Source organism: Podarcis tiliguerta (genome assembly GCF_965153285.1).
Source record: "Podarcis tiliguerta genome assembly, chromosome: 3".
NCBI classification, from domain to species: domain Eukaryota; kingdom Metazoa; phylum Chordata; class Lepidosauria; order Squamata; family Lacertidae; genus Podarcis; species Podarcis tiliguerta.
Window position 1 is genome coordinate 91,148,048 of NC_139536.1, and position 21,974 is coordinate 91,170,021.

Here is a 21,974-nt window from a genome sequence, read left to right on the forward strand (position 1 = left end):
CTTCCACTTCTTCTCCCCCCACCCTTCAAACTTCTGCTGTTAGGTAGCACCCTATAAATGTTGCTAAAACTCCAACACCTAAGATGGCCTCATAAACCCTGCGGACATTGAGCTCCTAGAGAACAGATTGGATGGGTAAAAATTAGTGTGTGCGTTCTCGCAGAACCTGAGAAAATAGCACCTTCACTTAGTTAAAAAAAAAATCTGTTTGTGCCACTCTAATAATCACTTCATAACTGGTGGGATAGCAGAACATATGTCTCTGGAGTGGCAGAACAGAGAAGGCTCCTGTACCTCTGTTCCCTGAGAGAGGGAGAAATACCTTTTGCAGCGTTTCTCTTGCAAATTCTGTGCCAAAGGGCTCCTCTTCAGAAACTTCAACTGAAATGTAAATTGCTCATGAAAACTAAATGAAATGTTTGTTGTCGTTTTTAAGGGTGAGATGACGTGTATATTGAAATGCTATTTGACGTATGTCCCAACTGTCCTTATTTATCAAGAGCAGTCATTATCCCTGGTGCGTTCCACCGCTAAAATGCTGGTTAGGTGTTTTGGGAGCAAAGCTGTCAACTTACAGATTTGAAAAAAAGGGACCAGCACCCTTGAAAATAAGGGACCAGCAGCCAAAATAAGGGACCTGCGGCCTCACCTGTTCCAGCCACTCCAGTATTCCTGTCCTCCTGCAGTCTGGTCAAACTCATGCTGGTAGCTTCGAGAACACTGTCCAACCAACTTTGTAACCAGAGCTTCAACTGAATAGAATCTGAATCGCATGCACCGCAAGGCCTATGCAGCCTCAACTTAAGATGGCTCCCCGGCCTGGCTTTGCAGTGCACTGCAAAGTTTGCAGCAGCACGTGCAACAAAATGGCGTCCAGCATTCAAAAAAACCTCTCAGCTTGCATTAACTAGCCACACACAAGGCATGCAAGCAGCGGGACATGGCGCTGGAATAAGGGACTGTCTCTTCGAATAAGGGACACTTGACAGCTATGTTTGGGATGGTTTTCATTTTGCTTTTCTGGAGAGCTACTGAGGTTTCTTTCTTTAATGTTGTAAGCAAGCATGCATATGTGCCAGAGATCATCAGGTTTTCAGTTATGTCTCCTGAGTCTTGCATACCCTCGAACATTTCTCCGATGGAAATAAGGACACCCTATTCAATTATTATTATTACTATTATTGTTATTACAAATACTACTGTTACTATTATTATAATATTTATAACCCGCCCATCTGACTGGGTTGCCCCAGCCACTCTGGGCGGCTTCCAACATATATTAAAACTTAATAAAACATTAAACATTTAAAAAAACCTTCCCTATACAGGGCTGCCTTCAATTGTCTTTTAAAGGTTGTAAAGTTACTTATCTCCTTGATTTGGGGTGTGTGTGTCACACAACACAATGCCCTCCAACATTTCTCTGATGAAAATAGGGACTTCCTAAGGACTTCCCAGTAGTGATGTATGGAAGTGAGAGCTGGATAATAAAGAGGGCTGATCGCCGAAGAATTGATGCTTTTGAATTATAATGCTGGAGGAGACTCTTGAGAGTCCCATGGACTGCAAGAAGATCAAACCTCTCCATTCTTAAGGAAATCAGCCCTGAGTGCTCACTGGAAGGACAGATCCTGAAGCTGAGGCTCCAATACTTTGGCCACCTCATGAGAAGAGAAGACTCCCTGGAAAAGACCCTGATGTTGGGAAAGATTGAGGGCACAAGGAGAAGGGGACGACAGAGGACGAGATGGTTGGGCAGTGTTCTCGAAGCTACCAGCATGAGTTTGACCAAACTGCGGGAGGCAGTGGAAGACAGGAGTGCCTGGCGTGCTCTGGTCCATTGGGTCATGAAGAGTCGGACACGACTAAACGACTGAACAACAACAAAGGAAAAGCAGGACATTATGGGATGAAATCAGAAACTGGGACAGCTTCTGTAAATCCGAGACTGTCACTGGCAAATAGGGACACTTGGAGGGTCTGGTCTTGACAGCTCATAGAACAATATATATGAAAAGATTGAATGACTGCTAACTCATGCATTGGGCTGAAGTCATTGTCTTGGACTTTTTCCAGCATTGACAGTTGTGTGTGTACGTGGAGAAGGGGTGGTAATTCTTACAATTTTCAGAGGCTGATTACTTTTTTTTAAAGTAATGACTGGCATCTTGAGGATGGCGGCATCATTTAGATGGTGCAAAAAACTTAAGTCCATGAGCGACACCAATTAATTCCACAATCATCCTCTTATGTGGAAGGACCCTAACATGGCGACTTTCCTGGAAATGAGTAACGGCTGCTCGTAATAGAAAGACTGGCATTCTTGGGTGACACCAGACAAGGGCTCGGCTGACATTTTTCAAAAGCCATATAAATGGGAACTCTTCGAATGGTTCAAGGATTGTTTTGGATTGTTTTGCTAGTAAATGCAGAGCTGAGCTGGAATGCAAGGACTGTCTGCAAGGCCATGGTGGGTAGCTTTTGCGGCGACAGCAAAAGTATCTTGCTTGTTTACTATTACAAAATTGCCTCGGTCAAAATGTTTAAAAGAACATTCCCATTCGCCTTTTGGGCTCTGCACTGAAATAGTACATATGAAGGAGCTGAGAATAATTTAGAGCAGGGCGTAGCTGAGGAGAGGAAAGCTGTTCCAAGTAGAAACCGAGGGTGATTCAATGGCTTGTAAACAACCATAAAAACGTATGTGGACTGGCCTTGGGTGCCGCACTGCATGAGGAACTGAAAACAGTTGATGTGGGTTGAAGGCAGGGCAATAATCTACACCCTCCTACATGTCACACTCAAGAGTAGACCCATTAAAACCGATGAACCGATATTTAAAAACTTGTAAGATCTTGGGTTAAAGTCCAAAGGCGTTGTTGCAGGCTAATAAACAGATTGCAAACTAAACAGTAAGTGTTTAAGATTGCAGCCTTCAGACGACGTGACTTCCCATGTGAATATCTTTTACCATGAAACCTATGTGCTCCTCCTTATATCATCAGACCAAAGGTCAATGCTTCCAGCTCATGAGGCAGGTTTGTTTTAAGGTAGACAGTTTCCACGACTTTGTAGCAGAACACAAGGCAGTATACTGAGGCTCACCGCGTGAAGTCGCCTTTTGATTTCCTAATCCCAGTGGATTAAGCATCCGTTTACAGCTGGGTGGACAAGCAAGGGCAACTCAACAGTGAGATCAAGGAAAAGTTGAAGCCCAGCCTTCAATGCAAGGTTTATTCTCTCTCGCCTCTCTCATATTGCACAAGCAGTTTGCCCCTCACCTGCCCCTGGACTTTCAGAAACCAAGAGAATACAGGAAAGGCAGGCAGGGAAATAACGGAGAAGGAACGAAAGAAAAAGACAGGAATGTTGGGAACATGAGTGAAAATCAGAGGGAACAAGACGGGAGGGAATGAAATGCGTTGGAAAAAATGTGGGGGGCAGCCCCCGCCCACTAACATTTAGGGATGAGGTTGTCTCTCTTCCCTAACCTATAATTGCTCTGTGTGATGCCCTAGACTTCTTGTGGAGGAAGAGCAGGGTATATATCGAATAAATAAGAATAATAGTAGCTGTTGCCTGTAATAAGCAATTCATGTATCATTCACAACATGCCAGGAATAAGGCCCGAGGCACAAAATAATATCAGTACATCTAGCTGGCCTTCCCTTTGTGTAACTCTGAGGCTGGATCAGCCTACAACATTTTGTAAGTTAATTTAATGTTTCAGTATGATGTGGAAAAGGAAGAAAAGGAAGAGCTGAACAAGCCTGGATAGCTCAGCTGGTTAGAGCATGGTGCTGATAACGCCACGGTTGCAGGTTCGATCCCTGTATGGGACAGCTGCATATTCCTGCATTGTGGGGTCTAGAATAGATCAGGCATCCCGAACCTTGGGCCCTCCAGATGTTTTAGACTACAATTCCCATCATCCCTGACTACTGGTCCTGCTAGCTAGGGATCATGGGAGTTGTAGGCCAAAACATCTAGTGGGCCGCAGGTTGGGGATGCCTCGTCTAGATGATCCTCAGGGTCCCTTACAACTCTTCAGTTTTATGTTCTATATGCTTGAATCTCTCCCATTGAAAGGGTCAGAGGTAGAACACAAGTCCCAGGTCCATTCCCTGAAATCTTTAGATAAAGCTGGAGAATACCTTGGAGAGCTGCTGCCAGCCTGTGTTGGTACTACTGAGCTGGGCTAATGGACTAACTCAGTACAAGGAAGTGCCTTCTGATCGTTTCCAATGGGCCTCATGTACTATGCTGCTAACTCAAGCTGTATTGTGCCCCGTGTTATTAATTTAGGCTTCTGTGTATTTTCTCAAAATGTCACTTGCTTTTATGGTTGTTCACCTAATTGACGTTAATGCAAATAATGTGTAGGGACTTCTGTAAAATGTCTCCCAAGTAGCTGCAAAGAGAATAGCTCCACATATGGCTATGATTATATGAGTATTTAAATGTTTATGATGGTGGCTTGTAGATGTCAAATGAAATCATTATGCATAAGGTATTTTTAAATTTTGATTTTTTTAAAAAAAATGTATCATTTTCTGTTATAAAGTAATGTGTAGGACTTCATATCTGGCCCCTTAAGACCATATTGGGAGGTCGGTGTGGGGAGGTGGGGAAATGTACTAATTTTCCTTTATCTACAATTTTAAATCTTTCATTTTCAAATTCATTTATATGAAACCAGGTCCCTATTTTTCATGCTTTAGTCACTGATGTTGCTGTTGTGACGCTTGTGTCAAGGTTGCAGTAGGTAATAATAATAATAATAATAATAATAATAATAATAATAATAATAATAATTTTATTTGTACCCTACACATTTGTTTGGTATGATTATGAAAACTCAAATGAACTGTTGGAACTTTCACATTTGCAGGCTTAAGAACTGTGAGTACCGTCTAGGGTGTATCAGTTCAGAATTTTAAAAGTTTATACCTTTCTAAAGATTGGCATGCCTTTGACCCCCAACTTCAGGGTCCAGAGAAAATGGGATGGAAAGGCTAAGGTAATGCATGGGTACTTGGAGGTCAAACTTTCTCCTATCATCCCTGATTGGTCATTCTTAAGGCTGCCATATGTCTGGAATTTCCCAGACATAGCCGGAATTTGCCCCCCATAAACAGTGTCTGGGCAGAGAAAGTTCAACAACTCTTGTGCCCAGATTTTCACTTTTTGAAATATGGCAACCCAAGTCATTCTGGCTTGTGTGGATGGCCTCAAACAACATTGGGTGTGCCAGGTTGTGGAAGACTGTTGAAGAATGTGTTTACTGCTTATGTGGCATGGAAGTTAAGTGGGTATCGAGACTGCTGATGCTACCTGGCAGTTTTGCACAACTGCCTGGGCTCTGTCCACTGGCAATAGGTTCCCTAGGCCCCTGCATTGGGTGGTTTCAAGCCATCATTTAAAATTTCCCACAATGCCCTGGAATGTTCACCATAGCATCGCCCCCAGGGGATTGTGGGAAATTTACAGTGGTAGGTTAGCTCAGGCCAATTGCTAAGCCTGAAGTTTACCCAGGAAGCACTGACATAGGAGAGGGATGTGGAGGGCTAAGGGCCCCACATATCTAGAGCCCACCCATGTGGGTGCCCTAAATCTTCCCTTAAATGGAAAGTCTGGGCGGAAAATCTGCTAGAATCAGACCACCTTTAGGAACTAGATACCACCTATGTTCATTCTGCTTACCTTACTGGTTACACGTCATTGTCTTTTTCCATTTTCAGTTGAAATCCTTACCAAATCTGGCACAGTCTGAGCCTTTGCAAAGCTTTCACGTTCCTTCAGATTATGTTGATAAAAGCTTGAGTGAACAATACAGAAAGCAAAGCAAGGCATCTTAAGTCCTTGGAACAAATCTGACCCAAATATTTGCTTTTCACAATTGTCCCTTCAGAGATGTAAAGGTCAGTGGGGGGAAATTACTCAGAGACAAAGGTGATTGTGTGTTGACCTGTAGGATGGCGACCTGGCTTATTCCACACCTCTTTCTGTTTCACACTTCCTCCTGACCTTGTGAAATTCACTGCGGATCAGTTTGCACATTCTGAAAAAGCCCATTGAATACCCTCCACTCATAGTAGACAACTCCTAGGGGGGCGGGCGTCTTTGCCCTCCAAATAAAATATTTGAGGGGACTGCTCCCCACCAATTTGATGGGCATTGCCATTCAAGTGATGTGCGTGTGATAGATTATGCGGGGCTGGGCTCACCTGGTTACCTGCCCCCCCCAATATTTTATTCAAGTTAGCACCCCTGACCCCACTGCAGATGCAGATGGGAGACTGATTTTTTTAAAATAATAATAAAAACCTCAGGAGAAGTTTGTGCTGTTGCTAAAAATGTACGTATTGTTTAATGGCTTCTTATTAAAACACAGAATAATAGTAAAATATACCATGGTTAGAATACATGATAAAACAATCTCATATAAACTTTTCTAATTAAAAGACCCAATGAAATAATCCCATTAAAGGGACCCCTGACCATTAGGTCCAGTCACAGATGACTCTGGGGTTGCAACACTCATATCGCTTTATTGGCCGAAGGAGCCGGAGTACAGCTTCTGGGTCATGTGACCAGCATGACTAAGCCGCTTCTGGCAAACCAGAGCAGCACACGGAAACGCCGTTTACCTTCCTGCCAGAGCGGTACCTATTTATCTACTTGCACTTTGATGTGCTTTCGAACTGCTAGGTTGGCAGGAGCTGGGACCGAGCAACGGGAGCTCACCCTGTCATGGGGATTCAAACCGCTGACCTTCTGATTGGCAAGCCCTAGGCTCTGTGGTTTAACCCACAGCGCCACTCGCATCCCCTAATCCCATTAAAACATATCAATTAAAGAAGGAATCTCAGGTCAACAGATAAACTGCATAACAAGTGTGCCTTTCTGAAGAGCAAGTGTTATTTCATGGTACTCATACTATTCAGGGTTTCAGCTCTGAGTTTGATGGACAAGGTCTGATAGGCAAAGCAATGTCTGGTGTTAACTCAGTCAGTGGGCCTGGTGGGTTTCCCTCGTGATGGTGGCAGTGCTTCATGCAGCACTGGGCAGCTGAGCCTAGCTGCTGTTTTAATCTCCCACAATATCACCGAGAGGTGTGGCATCAGGGACATTGTGGAAAATTTAAATGGTGGCTTTATAATTCTCATGAGCCCTCCTGTTTTGGAATGTGGACAAAAAAGCTTATTGACTAACACTTTCCAGGTGCAAGTAGATAAATAGGGACCGCTTACTAGCGGGAAGGTAAACGGTGTTTCCGTGTGCTGTGCTGGCTTGCCAGAGCAGCTTCGTCACACTGGCCATGTGACCCGGAAGTGTCTTCGGACAGCGCTGGCTCCCGGCCTCTAGAGTGAGATGAGCGCACAACCCTAGAGTGTGTCAAGACTGGCCCGTACCAGCAGGGGTACCTTTACCTTTAATATTTTTTAAAGCTGCAAATACTGTATTTATTTTGCGTCTTCTTATATAGAACCAGGGGTAGGTAACCTAAAGCCCGGGGGCTGAATGGGGCCCATTTGTCTTCTCAATCTGGCCCATGGATGGTCTGGGAATCAGCGTGTTTTTATATGAGTAGAATGTGTGCTTTTATTTAAAATGCATCTCTAGGTTATTTGTGGGGCATAGGAATTTGTTCACCCCCCCCAATATATAGTCCAGCCCCCCACATGGTCTGAGGGACGGTGGACTGGCTCATGGCTGAGAAAGGTTGCTGACCCCTGAGCTGGACTCTGCTAGCCTTTTTTGGTAGTGGCATCTTCAGTTTGCCATTTTCATTCCACTGAAGCAAAAAACTTCGAAAATACTAGCAATCGGGCTCTCTGCACATCACAATATTGTGTGCATGGAATGTGTGTGGCATTGGGGTTATGCATGTTGTCCCTGCCTCTCCGATCAGTGCATTTTGATTAGAGCCAGGGCTTTTTCGGCTGTGGCTCCAATCTGGTGGAACGCTCTGTCACAAGAGATTGGGCCCTGAGGGACTTGACATCTTTCCGCAGGGCCTGCAAGACAGAGCTGTTCCACCAGGCCTTTGGTCAGGGCACAGCCTGACTCCCTCCTTTGGCAATCTTTACAGAACTTTAGCCTAATGGTTGCCATCAATTTGAGTTGAATTAATTTTATAATGAAATGATTTTAGAATGTTGTACTATTTTATTGTTTTTAGCCGCCCTGAGCCCAGCTTTGGCTGGGGAGGGCGGGATATAAATAAAGTTTTTTTAATAATTAATTAATTAATTAATTAATTAAGAGTGCAATCCTATACTTACCTACTAGAAGCAATCCCCTTTGAGCTTAATGAAATTTACTCTGCACCCTAAGGCTCCCAAGCAGAGAGTACATGTATAGGCTGTGTGATTGGGGTCCCCGATTTAGGTTGCAGTCAGACCACCTTCAGCTGAATATGGGGAGGCTGCAGCCACTTAGAGGTTTATTCACAGCATATTAGCAGCATATTAGTTTTGTTAAATAAAACAAATAAGAAGGCTGGAATACTAAGTGAGGCTGTTGGTCCATCTATCTCCATATTGTCTATATATAGACTGGCTACAGCCCTCCGGGATTTCAGATAGGGGGTCTCATTCAGTGCAGATAGGGGTCTCACCTGACCCACAGACCAGATCTTTCTGTAGGGTTCGAAGCAGAGACTATGGATGTCGTTCTGCCCCATTCTTCCCACATAAATTGGGGAAAAGAGAGAGCTTCCGAGGCATAAATTGAAGTGTGTGGCAACAGTGACATGGAAAGTCAGAATTCATCGTTTCATTTGTTCATTGAAATCATTGTTAAATATATTAAAATAACTAATCTTTGTTGTTCTTTTTTCTTTTCAAGAAACCCCATGATTTTGCTTTGAGGTAGAGCGAAATCAAATTGCTTGTTGGAAAATAAGGAAGTGTCAAAGGAGCATGGCCAATTGATGCTGATGTGCAGCAAGCTTGTCTTTTTTCTTCATTTGCCTTTTCTTCTTCTTCTGATGTTTTGTTTAATGTTCTCTGTCAGCATCTTTCGGAGAGAGATGGATCAAATTGGCGGAGATTGTTTATCTGCAGAGGGCTAGCACAGGGTTATGATGCCAGGGTACCTACACATATCCACAGATGGTCCAAGACATTGTGGTGCTTGAGGAGGAAAATCAAGATGGCACCCCAGTAAGAAAATAAAAAATATATCTTTTACTTGGGATGGTTTTAGTCTATTCTTGCTTGTTCCTTAGCTATTGCTGTTTTGTTTCTGCTTTTAAGGTAAATCTTTCTTATCCTAAAATCTAATTCACGTTGTTCATCTCCACACAAAAGAGACTAGAAATCAACAACTTCTCCATAGGCCTCATGCTAAATTCACTCCCCCCTCTTACACACACACACACACACACACACACACACACACACACGAAGTGATAGAGCCCTGATACATTGAACAGCCTATTTTGTTATTGCTCATTCGATCCCTGTCCTGCTTTTTAATTCAGAAGGACCCCCAAATCCTACAGGAAATGAAATACAATCATACTGAGGCAGCTTCTATGCCCCACAACACCTGTCATCACTCACAGAATTCCCTCACAGCAAATTTAGTTCTTAGTAGGCCATTTGACTGTTCCCATTACATTCTGTCCCGACTCGCACCCCTGCTAGCAATCTGGTCTTTGGTTGTGTGGCTTTATGCTCTCTCTTGAGTGGGGTGTCATAAGTAGGGTTTGTTGCGCACCTGGGTTCCCCAACGCTGAGCATCACTGAGGTTTCCCTACCCCTGGTGTAGATCATGCCTCAGAAGATTGAAACCAAAGGTGTTTTTCAGAGCAAAGCTGCCAGTGATAAGTTACCAGAGGGCAGAAACAGCAGCTGTGGCGAAGCCCCACAAATATTTTCTGAGGCGCCGGCTGCAGGACAACCTGGAGGGGGGAAATAACGATCGCTCTAGGCAAGACTTCATCTTGCATCAGTTGCTGCCACATAAGTTATTCTGAGCTCGTTGTCCCACTTCCCTCTTCCCATATGCCATCCTTCGAATGTGAAGATGAGTAGGCTTTCAAAGTGGGAGGCATCACAATGGAAGGAAAATTGTGTAAGAGAAGTTCATGATCCAGGATGGCAGGGACCCTTCAGTCTCTGAGCAGTTGTTGCTGTTACACCCTGTTATGAACTCTTTACATTTGTGCTTGGCGTTTTCACATTGCCTCCTTCGTCTTTTTATTGTTTTCTCCTGCTTCCTCTTGGTAATAGGACTGAACAATCTTAACTTGTTTGTCTACAGAAGAGGCACGTGCTTTTGGCTGAATCTGGTGGTCACATTCCTTTCTATGGAATGACAAAACAGGGAGAATTTACAGCGAGAAGTTCATCGTTTCGGCCTTGTGCATGACTGGGCAGTGTGGTTCCATCTTGTGGGAAATAGGGTGAGCGGGAAGCTTGTGACACTGTGGTCTCTGTAGTTATCTCTCAGATTAATAACAGTCCTTGAATGGCGGCATAGTCACTTGTTTTCCCCACATTTAATTTTGTCCTTCCCCCTCTTTTTTTTTTTTTTTTTTAAAGAAAAGGACATTCTCCAACAGTGACATTGTTAGCCTTGAAAGAAGGAAACAGTCTTCATTGTTCAGCCATTCTCAAAGTATAACTAGGGATGAAGAAAGACTGTCCCCTTCAACAATTATCACCACAGTGGGTTCTTCACTTCTTTTGAGAACCTAGCTGTTCCGCTTCTCTCATACCCTTGTGTACTTGAAAACTGAAGACCGCAGTCTTACTGCTCTGCCCATGTGTCAGGTGACCTGTCCATTTGAAATCTTTTAAAGAGTTTTGGTCAGACCACACCTGGAGAATTGTGTCCAGTTCTGGGTGCCACAATTTAAGAAGGATGTCAACAAGCTAGAATATGCGCAGAGGAGGGTGATCAGGATGATGAGGGGTCTGGAAAACAAGCCTTATGAGGAACAGTAGAAAGAGTTGGGTATGTTTAGCCTGGATAAGAAGAGACTGAGAGGAGATACGATACCCATTTTCAAATATCTAAAGGGCTGTCAAATGAAAGATGGAGCAGGTTTGTTTTCTCCTGCTCTGGAGGATGGGACCCGGACCAATGGATTCAAGCCACAAGAAAAGAGATTCCAACTAAACACCAAGAAGAACTTTCTGACAGTGAGTCTGTTTGACAGTGGAAGAGACTCCACTGTGGCAGGCCTCTCCTTCTTTGGAGGCTTTCAAGCAGAGGTTGAGTGGCTGTTTGTCATGTATGATCTAGCTGAGATTCCTGCATTGCAGGGGGTTGGGTTAGATGTCCCTTAGGGGGTTCCTTCCAACTTTACAATTCTACGATTCCTAGGCCAACCCCCTAGCCCAGAACACAAGAATATATGTGCACGGAAACTGCCTCATTAACTCCAGTAGAGGAGGCAGCTCAATATTGTATGCAAATTTACCTGTGTGTAGAACAACTTTTTCTATTTAAATAAACAGAGCAATGACTGTGGGGAGTGTAACCTCTATGCCCAGTTTTGAATTCCCACACTGAACTGAAGGATTGAACTCTTAGACTATTGAGTTGCTACCCTCCCCCCATCTCCCCAAAGCTATGAATTTTTTTTGCATTTCCCCCAACACCAATATTAAAGGTTTGCAATTCATGTGGATGAAAGCCTTCGTCTGTCAGTAGACGTTTGTCCATCTCTGGGGTAAAATACAGGGAATTTAGGAAGAGAGGAATGTAATTTATTACCAATGTTTGGAAACCAGCCAAGATACTGAGATTAAAACCACTCATCATACAAAGGGTGCCTTGGGATTTTTAAATGACCGCAAATGATCAGCTCATCAACTTTTTAGCCTAAAATCCTCCACTGTGAATATGCACTTTCTAATAATAATTAGACTGATATTCAGGTAATCATGGCAATGCCCTCTTTAATTAGATAAGGCCCTCATTCAGATTTCCCACTGAGGTGTTTCATATATTGTTCACCTGTTGCCTTTGTCTGTGGGTCTCTTATTGATGTCGTCTGAGTTTACATCAGGATAAACAGGCAGGCCAAGCCTACAGTTCCTCTGTGCCAGCTGCTGTTAGGTTGGTCTCAAACTAGCATAGCATAGTCGTGATCTTCGGAACTTCTGACAGCAAAGGAAAAAAGCACAAGAACAGTTATGGGAACAAGAGACAAGATAGCTGAAGCAGTATCTCCATCCCCATTGTTCAGCCGGGACACTGAGATCCAACACCGAGGGCCTTCTGGTGGTTCCCTCATGGTGAGAAGTGAAGTTACAGGGAACCAGGCCTTCTCAGTAGTGGCACCCACCCTGGTATCAGATGTCAAAGAGATAATACAACCTTTAGAAGACATCTGAAGGCAGCCTTGTATAGAGAAGCTTTTTAACGTGTAATGTTTTATAATGTTTTTATATATGTTGGAAGCTGCCCAGAGTGGCTAGGGTAATCATCATCATCATCATCATCATCATCATCATCTGCTAACTCCTCCTTCTACACTTAGGCAGGAATAACCAGATGCACAAATGTAGGGTGGTTTGACAGCAGTGAATGTGAAAATGATCTAGGGGGGTTTAGTAGACCACTGACATAGCCATCTTCAGGTATCTAAAGGAGTGCCACATGGTAGTTTGTTTTCTGCCACTCCAGAGGGTAGGATCCGAACCAATGGACTCACATTACAAGAAAAGAGATCCTGACTATATGTTAGGAAGAACTTTCTGACGGTAAGAGCTGTTCAACAGTGGAATGGACCACCCTGAAGGGTGGTGGACTCTCTGTCCCTGGAGGTTTTTAAATAGAGGTTGGATAGCCATCTCCCAGGGATTCTTCAGCTGTGATTCCTGTGTTCAGGGGGTTGGGCTAGATGACCCCTGGGGAGGGGGGTCAACTTCCAACCCCACAGTCCTACGATTCCGTGGTTTCACACTAACAATGCCCCTCCCATTAGCCATGTATAGAAAGCACCAATCCATACATGGTGATCACGACAATGAAACGTGGCCTTGTAATGAGTCAGAGCTTTTGTTTAGTTTGTGTAGTGCCGTCATTCAGCTATGGCTCTTTCCTATATGATGTCATCCTACATAGTCCACAACCCGCTCACCCCCTCTCTCACACACATATGCGCATAAGAAATAAGATCTCACTGTTCCTTGCTTATCAGGTGCCTTCCTGGTCCAGGAGATTGCCTGCATTGTAGTAGAATGTGACCAGCAGTCTTTTTGTTCTCAGTAGAATCTCTGTGCCATGGAACAGCAGCAAAAATCCTGATTCCGCTCTGAAAGAGGGGAGATTTCCAAGTCACCCTATCTATCCCTTTCCAGCAATCATAGAGAACAGAGAGAACAGTTGTATTGCTAGTCAACTTAACTGGGGGCGAATGTGTCCTAGAATTACAATACCTGAAAGCAGGATTTGCCTCTCTCTCTGAGTTTCTTCATACGCACACACAAAAGCTAGCGAATAATCCCCACCCCCACCCCCTATTCTAGAATGGGAGAATCTCCCTGCTTTTATTTTTTAAAAGCATAAAATTGTTAGCAGGCCCATGAAAAGGGAGAGAGGGAGGGAGGGGAGAATATTACGGTCCCTTGTTTGTCGGTTAACCTTCACTGCAGAATTGATCTATGGGAATTTCTCACAGTGTAACATACTGTATCCAATTCCATAAACCTATTAGTGCCACCTGGGTTTGCATATCTGCAGTGCTGTCCAAGTGAAGACAGATTAGCTCTGTCACATGTTATGCCAGAGGGACAGCCTCACGAGGAGCCTGCCCTCAGGGAGGGGGGGCGGGAAGAGAGACTCAGACCTTTAATGAGAATGCAGTGCTTTATAATAGCATTTGGTGGCCTAGAGATTTTCTGCCAAGTCGTTTTGAATTAAACTGGAATTCAGGATTCAGCCTGTATGATATTTTTTTCCTGTGTGTGTGTGTGGATGCTCTGTATACTGCTAATATTAAATCAACTCTCACGCTGAGGTCGACGAAATGCAACAGACTGTTCCCATTATATCCTTCCTCTTTTTTTTTAATTATAAAAGTTATTAATTTAGAAAAATCAGCAGAAGATAAAAATTCCCAATATGATGCTAGTTTGATATTTTTTTTAAATATAGACTATATTATGGAGGCTAAGCTGGTATATTATTTCCACAGTAAACCAACTTTCTTCAACTTGGTGTCTTCTCGATGTTTCAGACTTCAGTGCCCATCAGTCAATGGACAAGGATGATGGGAGTTGTAGCCCAAAATCTCTGGAGGACATCAAACTGATACACCAATGAAAGATGGTGATTAAATATTATAGGGCAAGCAGGGAGAGGAATAGGCTGCCCTATATTATAGGTACAATTTGTATTACGGATTGCTCCTTTTTACAATGCCTTAAACTCAGAATAATGCAGAATTTCATCCAGGGTTGCAGTTTTGAAATGGCTATGATAGTGAACATTATACCAAAGATATACTATACCATTGTGAAGCCTAACATGCTAACTTTTTTTTTAAAAAGCCTTGCTGAGATTCACTCCCCATAAATGTGCATAGAATTGCAGCTCATACCCCACCCCTTAAAACTTTCATAAAATCAGCATGATGGCTTCATGTGGGTTGTTCATGATATACAACTGGCACAAATTCCCTGACAGGTGTTGGCAACTTTTCTGATAGTGCTCTTGTGCCTTTAACAGGTATGATATAGCTTGAACTTCACCAGGCAGGTGCAGCTTGGGAAACAGCTGAAGATTCACCTCTTTATTCCTAGTTTTTGACACTTAAGATCTATATTTTTAAGACCCTCCCATTTTTAAGTTGTTTTAAGCTTTTTTTAATATTGCGTATTATTGTGTTTTAATATTGATTTTGTATTTTAATTGTTGCAACCTGGCTTGGGCCCTTAGGTGAACAGCAGGTAATAAATTGTAGTAGGAGGAGTAATCCTCATGCTTCACTTTCTGCTTTTCATACAGCTTTTAAGGACAGAAGGGTCCTGCCAAGACCAAGGAATGGGACAACCCTGCTGCTAGAATCCACCCGACCAAAGGTATTTATACATTCATCTACTATATATTGTGGAAATCTGCCTGTTTGCTATGCATTTGCGCACCTCTGAAGATATTTTGACCAAATTTTCTGCGAGGGTTACTGTGGGCAGGGTTTTTCCTCTCTGTTCAGGTACAACTGGACACCATTTTGATTCAAGATGGCTTACCAAGAATATATTATAGAGAATTTATTATGTGGGGGGAAATGTATGGAAAGGAGCATAGAACTCAATGTTCCTGCCTCCCTCCCACCCTTTTCCTTTCCAGGTGCTGCCGATGTACAGTTGCCCTGTGCCAAAGAAATTGGATGGTCACTCTGCAAGTGTAAACACAGGCGTAAAGACATGCTTTGGCTTTTATATTTATTTCCCCACTTCCTTATGAAAAAGTCCCAGTTTCTCAGGGCCCTGCAGAACCTTAAGAAGAGATAAGGCCATCCACCCAACCCAGATTGTTGAGGGGCCTTAAAAGAAATATTCATGGTTCCATTAGTTTCCTTGGTGTTATGTACTGAAGTTCTTACCCTGGGCCAGCAGGGGGATACTGTAGATAGTTATGCAAATGAAGGATCAAAAGTGACGTTCAGTGATTGGATAGTTTTAGAAAGTTGCTACAGTAATGTTGTAGTGGAGCTCTATATAAGCAGGCTGACTGAGCCCTTCAGTTCAGTTCTGCTCTGGCCTCCGAATAAATAAGACCTGTTTGAAGAATCGCTGTGTCGTCTGATACGTTCACCCACAACTTAACACTTGTATTCTGTGAAACATGTGTCAGGAAGCAGAGCCAGCCCTACCAGTAGGAAGAGTGAGGTACGTAACTGTCTCAGGCAGCATAAGTTGGAGAGCAGAAAATGGAATCAAGGCACTAGGAGAACATAGCTGTCTTCCTTAGGTAGTCTGTGGAGCTCAGGTGTGGCAGAGAAAGCTTCCTGTTGCCTGTGTTGAAGTAATATCAAATAGCCAGTCTGGTTGGCTACCCTGAGTGGAATGGGGAGCACCATCTTGTCCTCCCCACCCCACCCCCTGCAGCAAAAAGTCCTATCTGATCAGGAAGAGCCTGTGAATGGAGAATAACATGGGTGGTCAGAGTTTAACACTCATACCTGCGTGCATGAAATTGGTACTATGTGAAAACAGTTGTAGGACTGGGACTATATGGTAACTTGAAGATATGCCAGTTAGTGTATAGCCTATATCTTCACTTTTGTTTTGTTATTGCACAGTTTTGCCTAAAAACCTCCCACAACAGCACAGATGGGGTGCACATGGAAGGCCCATTCACAAAACATTAGGATCATTCACAGGTGGGGAAACTGGATTCTACTTTATGTTAGCTTTGGAAATCTAAATTTGCTTGTAGATGTTGAGATGGGAAAAGCATGTGGCAAAGTGCACTTAAAACCCCCCAAAAAACTATTTCCAGTCTTCAGCAGGAGATAATAAGATCATCCAGATAACCTGATGTCTTTTATTATGGAGTTAGGGGGACCATAGCTACATGCCTGTATGGTTCAGCTTGGTAGTCCATTGGGATTTTTTTATTTTTTTATTTTTAAAAAAGAGAGGCATTGGACAACTGAATTAAACTCATACAGTGGTGCCCCGCAAGACGAATGCCTCGCAAGACGGAAAACCCGCTAGACGAAAGGGTTTTCCGTTTTTCAATGCGCTTCGCAGGACGAATTTCTCTATAGGCTTGCTTTGCAAGACGAAAATGTCTTGCGATTCTTGCGATTTTTTTCTGCTCCCCACCCCCTTTTTTTAAGGCACTAAGCTGCTAATAGCCTTTTAGCAGCTAATCCGCTAATCCCTTAAGCCTTTAATAGCCGCTAATAGCCGCTAAACCGCTAATAGCGCTAATCCGCTAATAGGGTTGCTTCGCAAGATGAAAAAACCGCTAGACAAAGAGACTCGCGGAACGGATTCTTTTCGACTTGCGAGGCACCACTGTATTTCACCCATGATTTGATTCAAAGCCAGGGCTTATCCACACTTTCTAGGTGCAGGTCTGTGCTTCAAAGCGCTGCGTCTGAGTGCCCTGGCACTTTCCCCACAAAAACCTGCTCTTTACTGCTGAAAACAATTCCACAGAGAATCCTGATTGCTGTTTGCACTGATTCAGCACACACTGCCTAGAAAGCAAAAGTTAAGTGTGGATGAGCCCCCAGTCTCAGTTCCCATTTGTAAACTGGGAATGATGCACCCTGATCAAAGTAGGAATCTAAAAAAGCAGGAGTCCAATGGCATAGGAGAACCAGACCTTTTCTGTTGCCTCTGTGTGTGACTGCAGTGACCTTACAACTAATTCTGGAAAAAGAACCGAGTCTGAAACTTTTGTCAGAAACATTCTGGGGGTGGTGGGGGTGGTTGTGGTTGGACTCCCCTCCCCTCTCACTTCTCTATTTGTCTTCCTTGTTGGTCTATGTGGGGAGATGACATTAAAGTTTCTGAGGGAGGCGGCCAGTCGCATTACAGCAGCGGCAGGGAACCTGTGGGGAATCTGGATGTGGCTGGACTACAACTCCCATCATCCCTGACTATTGGCCATGCTGGCTGGAGCTTATGGGGGGCGGGTTTGGAGTCAACAGCACCCAGAGGGCCACAGGTTCACTGTCCAGTTTCACATGCTCTTGCCCCACCCCATGGCAACTCTCCACTGCAATTCTCCGCCGCACTGGTGGAAGTGAAGAGCTCCACTTCCCACCATGTCAGTTATGAAGGCTTAAAGCTGAGGACTGGACCATAACAAGTTAAATTTGCTAACATTCTTTCTTTGGGGTATTTTCCTCCCCTTGTACAATTATTTCCTCCCACGTAACAACTGAGCTAAAAACATATAAAGGCAAGCTTCATTACTTAGACAACACCATATGCCAAGACAACTGGACACAGCCCGATAACGTTTGTTGTGCTGAATATGTTTTAAAGTTTTGTGTTAAGGTATAAATCTTTTAAAACTTTATTTATTTCTGCCTGGGTTTTTTTTTCTTTTTTAAAGAAAAACTTCCCCTTGTTTGATTTAATGCATTTCTCTGTCTTTTTTCTAATAGTATAACCAATCAATATTAATACGGCACAACCAATGAATGATAATACAGATTGTTCTATGTCGTTTAGCAGCATATGAGGCTTTTGCTTGACTTTAGTTTTGCTTTTTAAAAGCAGAAACACACATGTAGCGCCCCCCTGACAAATGAAATAATTAAGAATTAGTTGTTAGAAACGGCACTTTGAGATTAGGCACACTTTTGGCTCGCGTTTGCATTGTAGTTCATCAACTGCAGCAAGTAATCTGTTATCATGGCGTTCTCTTCTAAGCCCTATTATCTGGCCCGCAGATTCCTACACATGACTAGTCCTCGGCAGCGAACAAAAATGGCATCTAAATCCTGAATGTCACTCTTAAGCACTTGGCAGCAGAAGGGCTCTTCTGAGGAAGATTAAGTTAATAGAAGCGTTTGGGTAACATCTGCATGCCTCCATCCTAGCAAGGCAAACTCGCACTGCAGTGACACGTGATCAGGGATTTCTCCGATTATCACTTAAGTACCTGACTGGCTCCAAGTTGAGTTTTGGTGCATAGATACATGTGCATATGCACACATGCCCTTTCTACATGCATGTAGAAAGTTACAAGTTATGTGATGTAATCTCTGTGTTGGAGCATTTGTTTGTCTGTAATATACACATTTGAAACTGCATCATGTTAACAAATGTTGGGTTCCTCCCCCTCTCTCTGCCTCAACTCTGGCACAGAACCATTTCCTTTGTTACCTTAATGGTCCATACTTAGAGGGTCATTACCTCACCAGGAAGCTGGGCTTCCTATTCCAGGAATGAAATATGTGAGGGATCAAGGAATTAGAAGGGGGTTCAGGCATACAGCCTACACGGCCCCCCGCCCCCAGTTCATAACAATATGTAGGATTGTGCTGTAAATCCTATTGAAACCGATGGTATTGAAAGAAGAAGAAGAAGAAGAAGAAGAAGAAGAAGAAGAAGAAGAAGAAGAAGAGTTTGGATTTGATATCCTGCTTTATCACTATCCGAAGGAGTCTCAAAGCGGCTAACAATCTCCTTTCCCTTCCTCCCCCACAACAAACACTCTGTGAGGTGAGTGGGGCTGAGAGACTTCAAAGAAGTGTGACTGGCCCAAGGTCACCCAGCAGCTGCATGTGGAGGAGCGGAGACGCGAACCCGGTTCCCCAGATTACGAGTCTACCGCTCTTAACCACTACACCACACTGGCTCTCAAGATCTCAACTCACTCAAGTGCCAATGCTTTTTAGTAAGATTTACCCATCACAAACCTTCAGTTAGGATCGGGCTGCTTGTGCAAACTATTAAATATTGAAATATGGTCCCGGCAGATGGTCTATATTGATGTGACACAGAGAGTGCATAATAAGTATCTGACTAGTTAATAAAAAGTAAAATAAAAGGGGAAAGCAATTTTAACTTTATACAAACTTGCTATCTTTTTCGTGAGAGAACTATGTCTGGGGATCTCATATACCTAATTGTGCCGTTATGGCCCCAGATCAGTGCATGAGCTTTTCACCTCAGTTGACTTGGACCCCCAAATACGGTTCTTGTTGAGCACCTAGGAAAAGTTCGCCGGACTACTCTTTCATCTTTATAAATGCCTCTTATAATGGCTGTCTCGAATCCCTAAGGAGCAAACTTTAGTACAGTGGTACCTCGGGTTACATATGCTTCAGGTTACAGACTCCGCTAACCCAGAAATAGCGCTTCAGGTTAAGAACTTTGCTTCAGGATGAGAACAGAAATCGTGCTCCGGCGGTGCGGCAGCAGCAGGAGGTCCCATTAGCTGAAGTGGTGCTTCAGGTTAAGAACAGTTTCAGGTTAAGTACGGACCTCCGGAACGAATTAAGTACTTAACCCGAGGTACCACTGTATGTGTGAACAGGAAGAGGGAAAGCATCAACACAGCAGAAGCAAGTTTGTCACATGGTCTGGCGGAAGTTGTCGCAAATGGGGTGCATCCACTGGATCAGACAGCAGTAGTCAGTGGAAGGCTCCCTTTAATGCATAGATGGGGAACCTGTGGCCTTTCAGAGTTGGCTGAATTATGACTCTGGGTGAGCTGATGAGACTTGGAGGCTAACACCACCTGGATAGATAGCCACAGAGGCTTCCCAAAATTCAAAAACATCAATGTTTTGAATTCCCCATTGAAATAATAATAATAATAATGTGTATGCCACCCATCTGACTGGGTTGCCTCGGCCACTCTGGGCGGCTCCCAACAGAGTTTGATCAAATATTAAAAACTTTACTAAACAGGGCTGCCTTCAGATGTCTTCTAAAAGTCAAACAGTTGTTTATTTCCTTGCCATCTGATGGGAGGGTGTTCCACTGGGCAGGTGCGACTACTGAGAAGGCCGCCAGCCTGGTTCCCTGTAACCTCACCTCTCGCAGTGAGGCAACCAACAGAAGGCCCTCAGTGCTCGATCTCAGTGTCTGGGCTGAATGATGGGGGTGGAGATACACCCTTCAGGTATACAGGGCCAAAGCCGTTTAGGGCTTCAAAGATCAGCACCACCATTGTGCTCGGAAACATACTGGGAACCAATGTAGAACCAATGTTCTATGGTCCCGGCGGCTGTTCCCAGTCACCAGTCTAGCGTCCACATTCTGGATTAATTATAGTTTCCAAACTGGCATCAAGATTTCTTTGGGCTTTCTGAGCAGCATTTTCCCAATTTAAAAGATGGCCAAACACCTGGAATCCTCCCAAAGAGCTTACTACATCCTTTGTTCTGTACGTCAGAGATGACGTACCATTTGCTGCTCCCTGGCAATATTTTTATGATGCACTGGATGGAATAGGCACAATAGTTTGCATGCCTGCAACCACTTACCACACCCACAGAAAATAGGCAAAATTAAGTTTGCCAAAACCAGGGCAACCCGAAAAACCTGAAATTCTCCATGGATGTCAATTCCGCTTTCAAAATCCTGGTAAGGTCCGGACGTATGGCAGCCCTAGCAAAATGCTGAAATATTGTTCCCTCTCAGATTTGGTTGTTTGATTCTGTTTCCGTGAGAAAGATCCCCTTCTGCTGTCAGGCTGCTGCTGTTGCACCTTGAATCATCCATTCTAACTTTTAAAAGATTGTTGAGTCTTTAAGGAAGCCATAAGCATTTCTGATGTTTTATTAATCCCAGTCTGCTTTGATTACTGTGCCTCAACTGACTCCAGCACTCCTGGGTAGTGATGGCAGAGGCGGTGGCAATCAGGCTAATATTGATTTACCTACATACAGCATGTAGTAGATCAGTGGTATCAAGTGCGATTCTGTTTTAGCAGTGGCTTTGCAACACAAATCTAAGCTGACAGTTTTATAAGACCCTCTCCGGCTCAATTTTGAAGGAAATAGGTTACAGCTTGTGTTGTAGTCATTTTGTTTTAACACCGGCATTTGGCAATTCAAAAGTGTTTTTGAAGACCAAAACAGTTCCCAAGGTTTCATCTTTTGACTATACAGCAGATATTCATTATTTATATATTTATAACTATATAAAACAAAGGGTGCAGAGGTATCCAAGAAGCCACATATGCTTTTACAGTATGCTCATTCTCGGAGGACATCCGTGGCTTATATGGCCCTCCTTTGGGTGCTAATCCAAACACGGGGCAGGGAAGTTTGTTTCCTACTTTCAAACCTATTTGCTTATATATGAAAGAATCTGCTTAAGCCATCAAATCCCTTGCTCACAGGATATCTGCAAAGAATACTGGAATGGAGGTGATGCCTGTCCTCAGACATCACCCAATGTCTAAAAACCTTGGCTCCTTTTCCAGATGCTTGAAAGAACAGATTGATTAAAATCTGGGCACTTTTGGCTCTCTCTCTCTCTCCCCCCCCCCCCCCCCCCAATTCCTGGATTTGTATGATT

The 21,974-nt window shown here is 43.6% G+C and overlaps 1 protein-coding gene across 1 annotated transcript in view; it reads left to right on the forward strand.

Moving 5' to 3' along the window:
• Positions 1–21,974, forward strand: part of LOC310673400 (uncharacterized protein) — a 182,729-nt gene that overhangs the window by 24,038 nt on the left and 136,717 nt on the right. Inside the window, exon 3 of the mRNA XM_083431870.1 lies at positions 14,977–15,050. Within this exon, the coding sequence (XP_083287996.1) occupies positions 14,977–15,050 (74 nt within the window). The remainder of the gene's footprint in view (positions 1–14,976; positions 15,051–21,974) is intronic.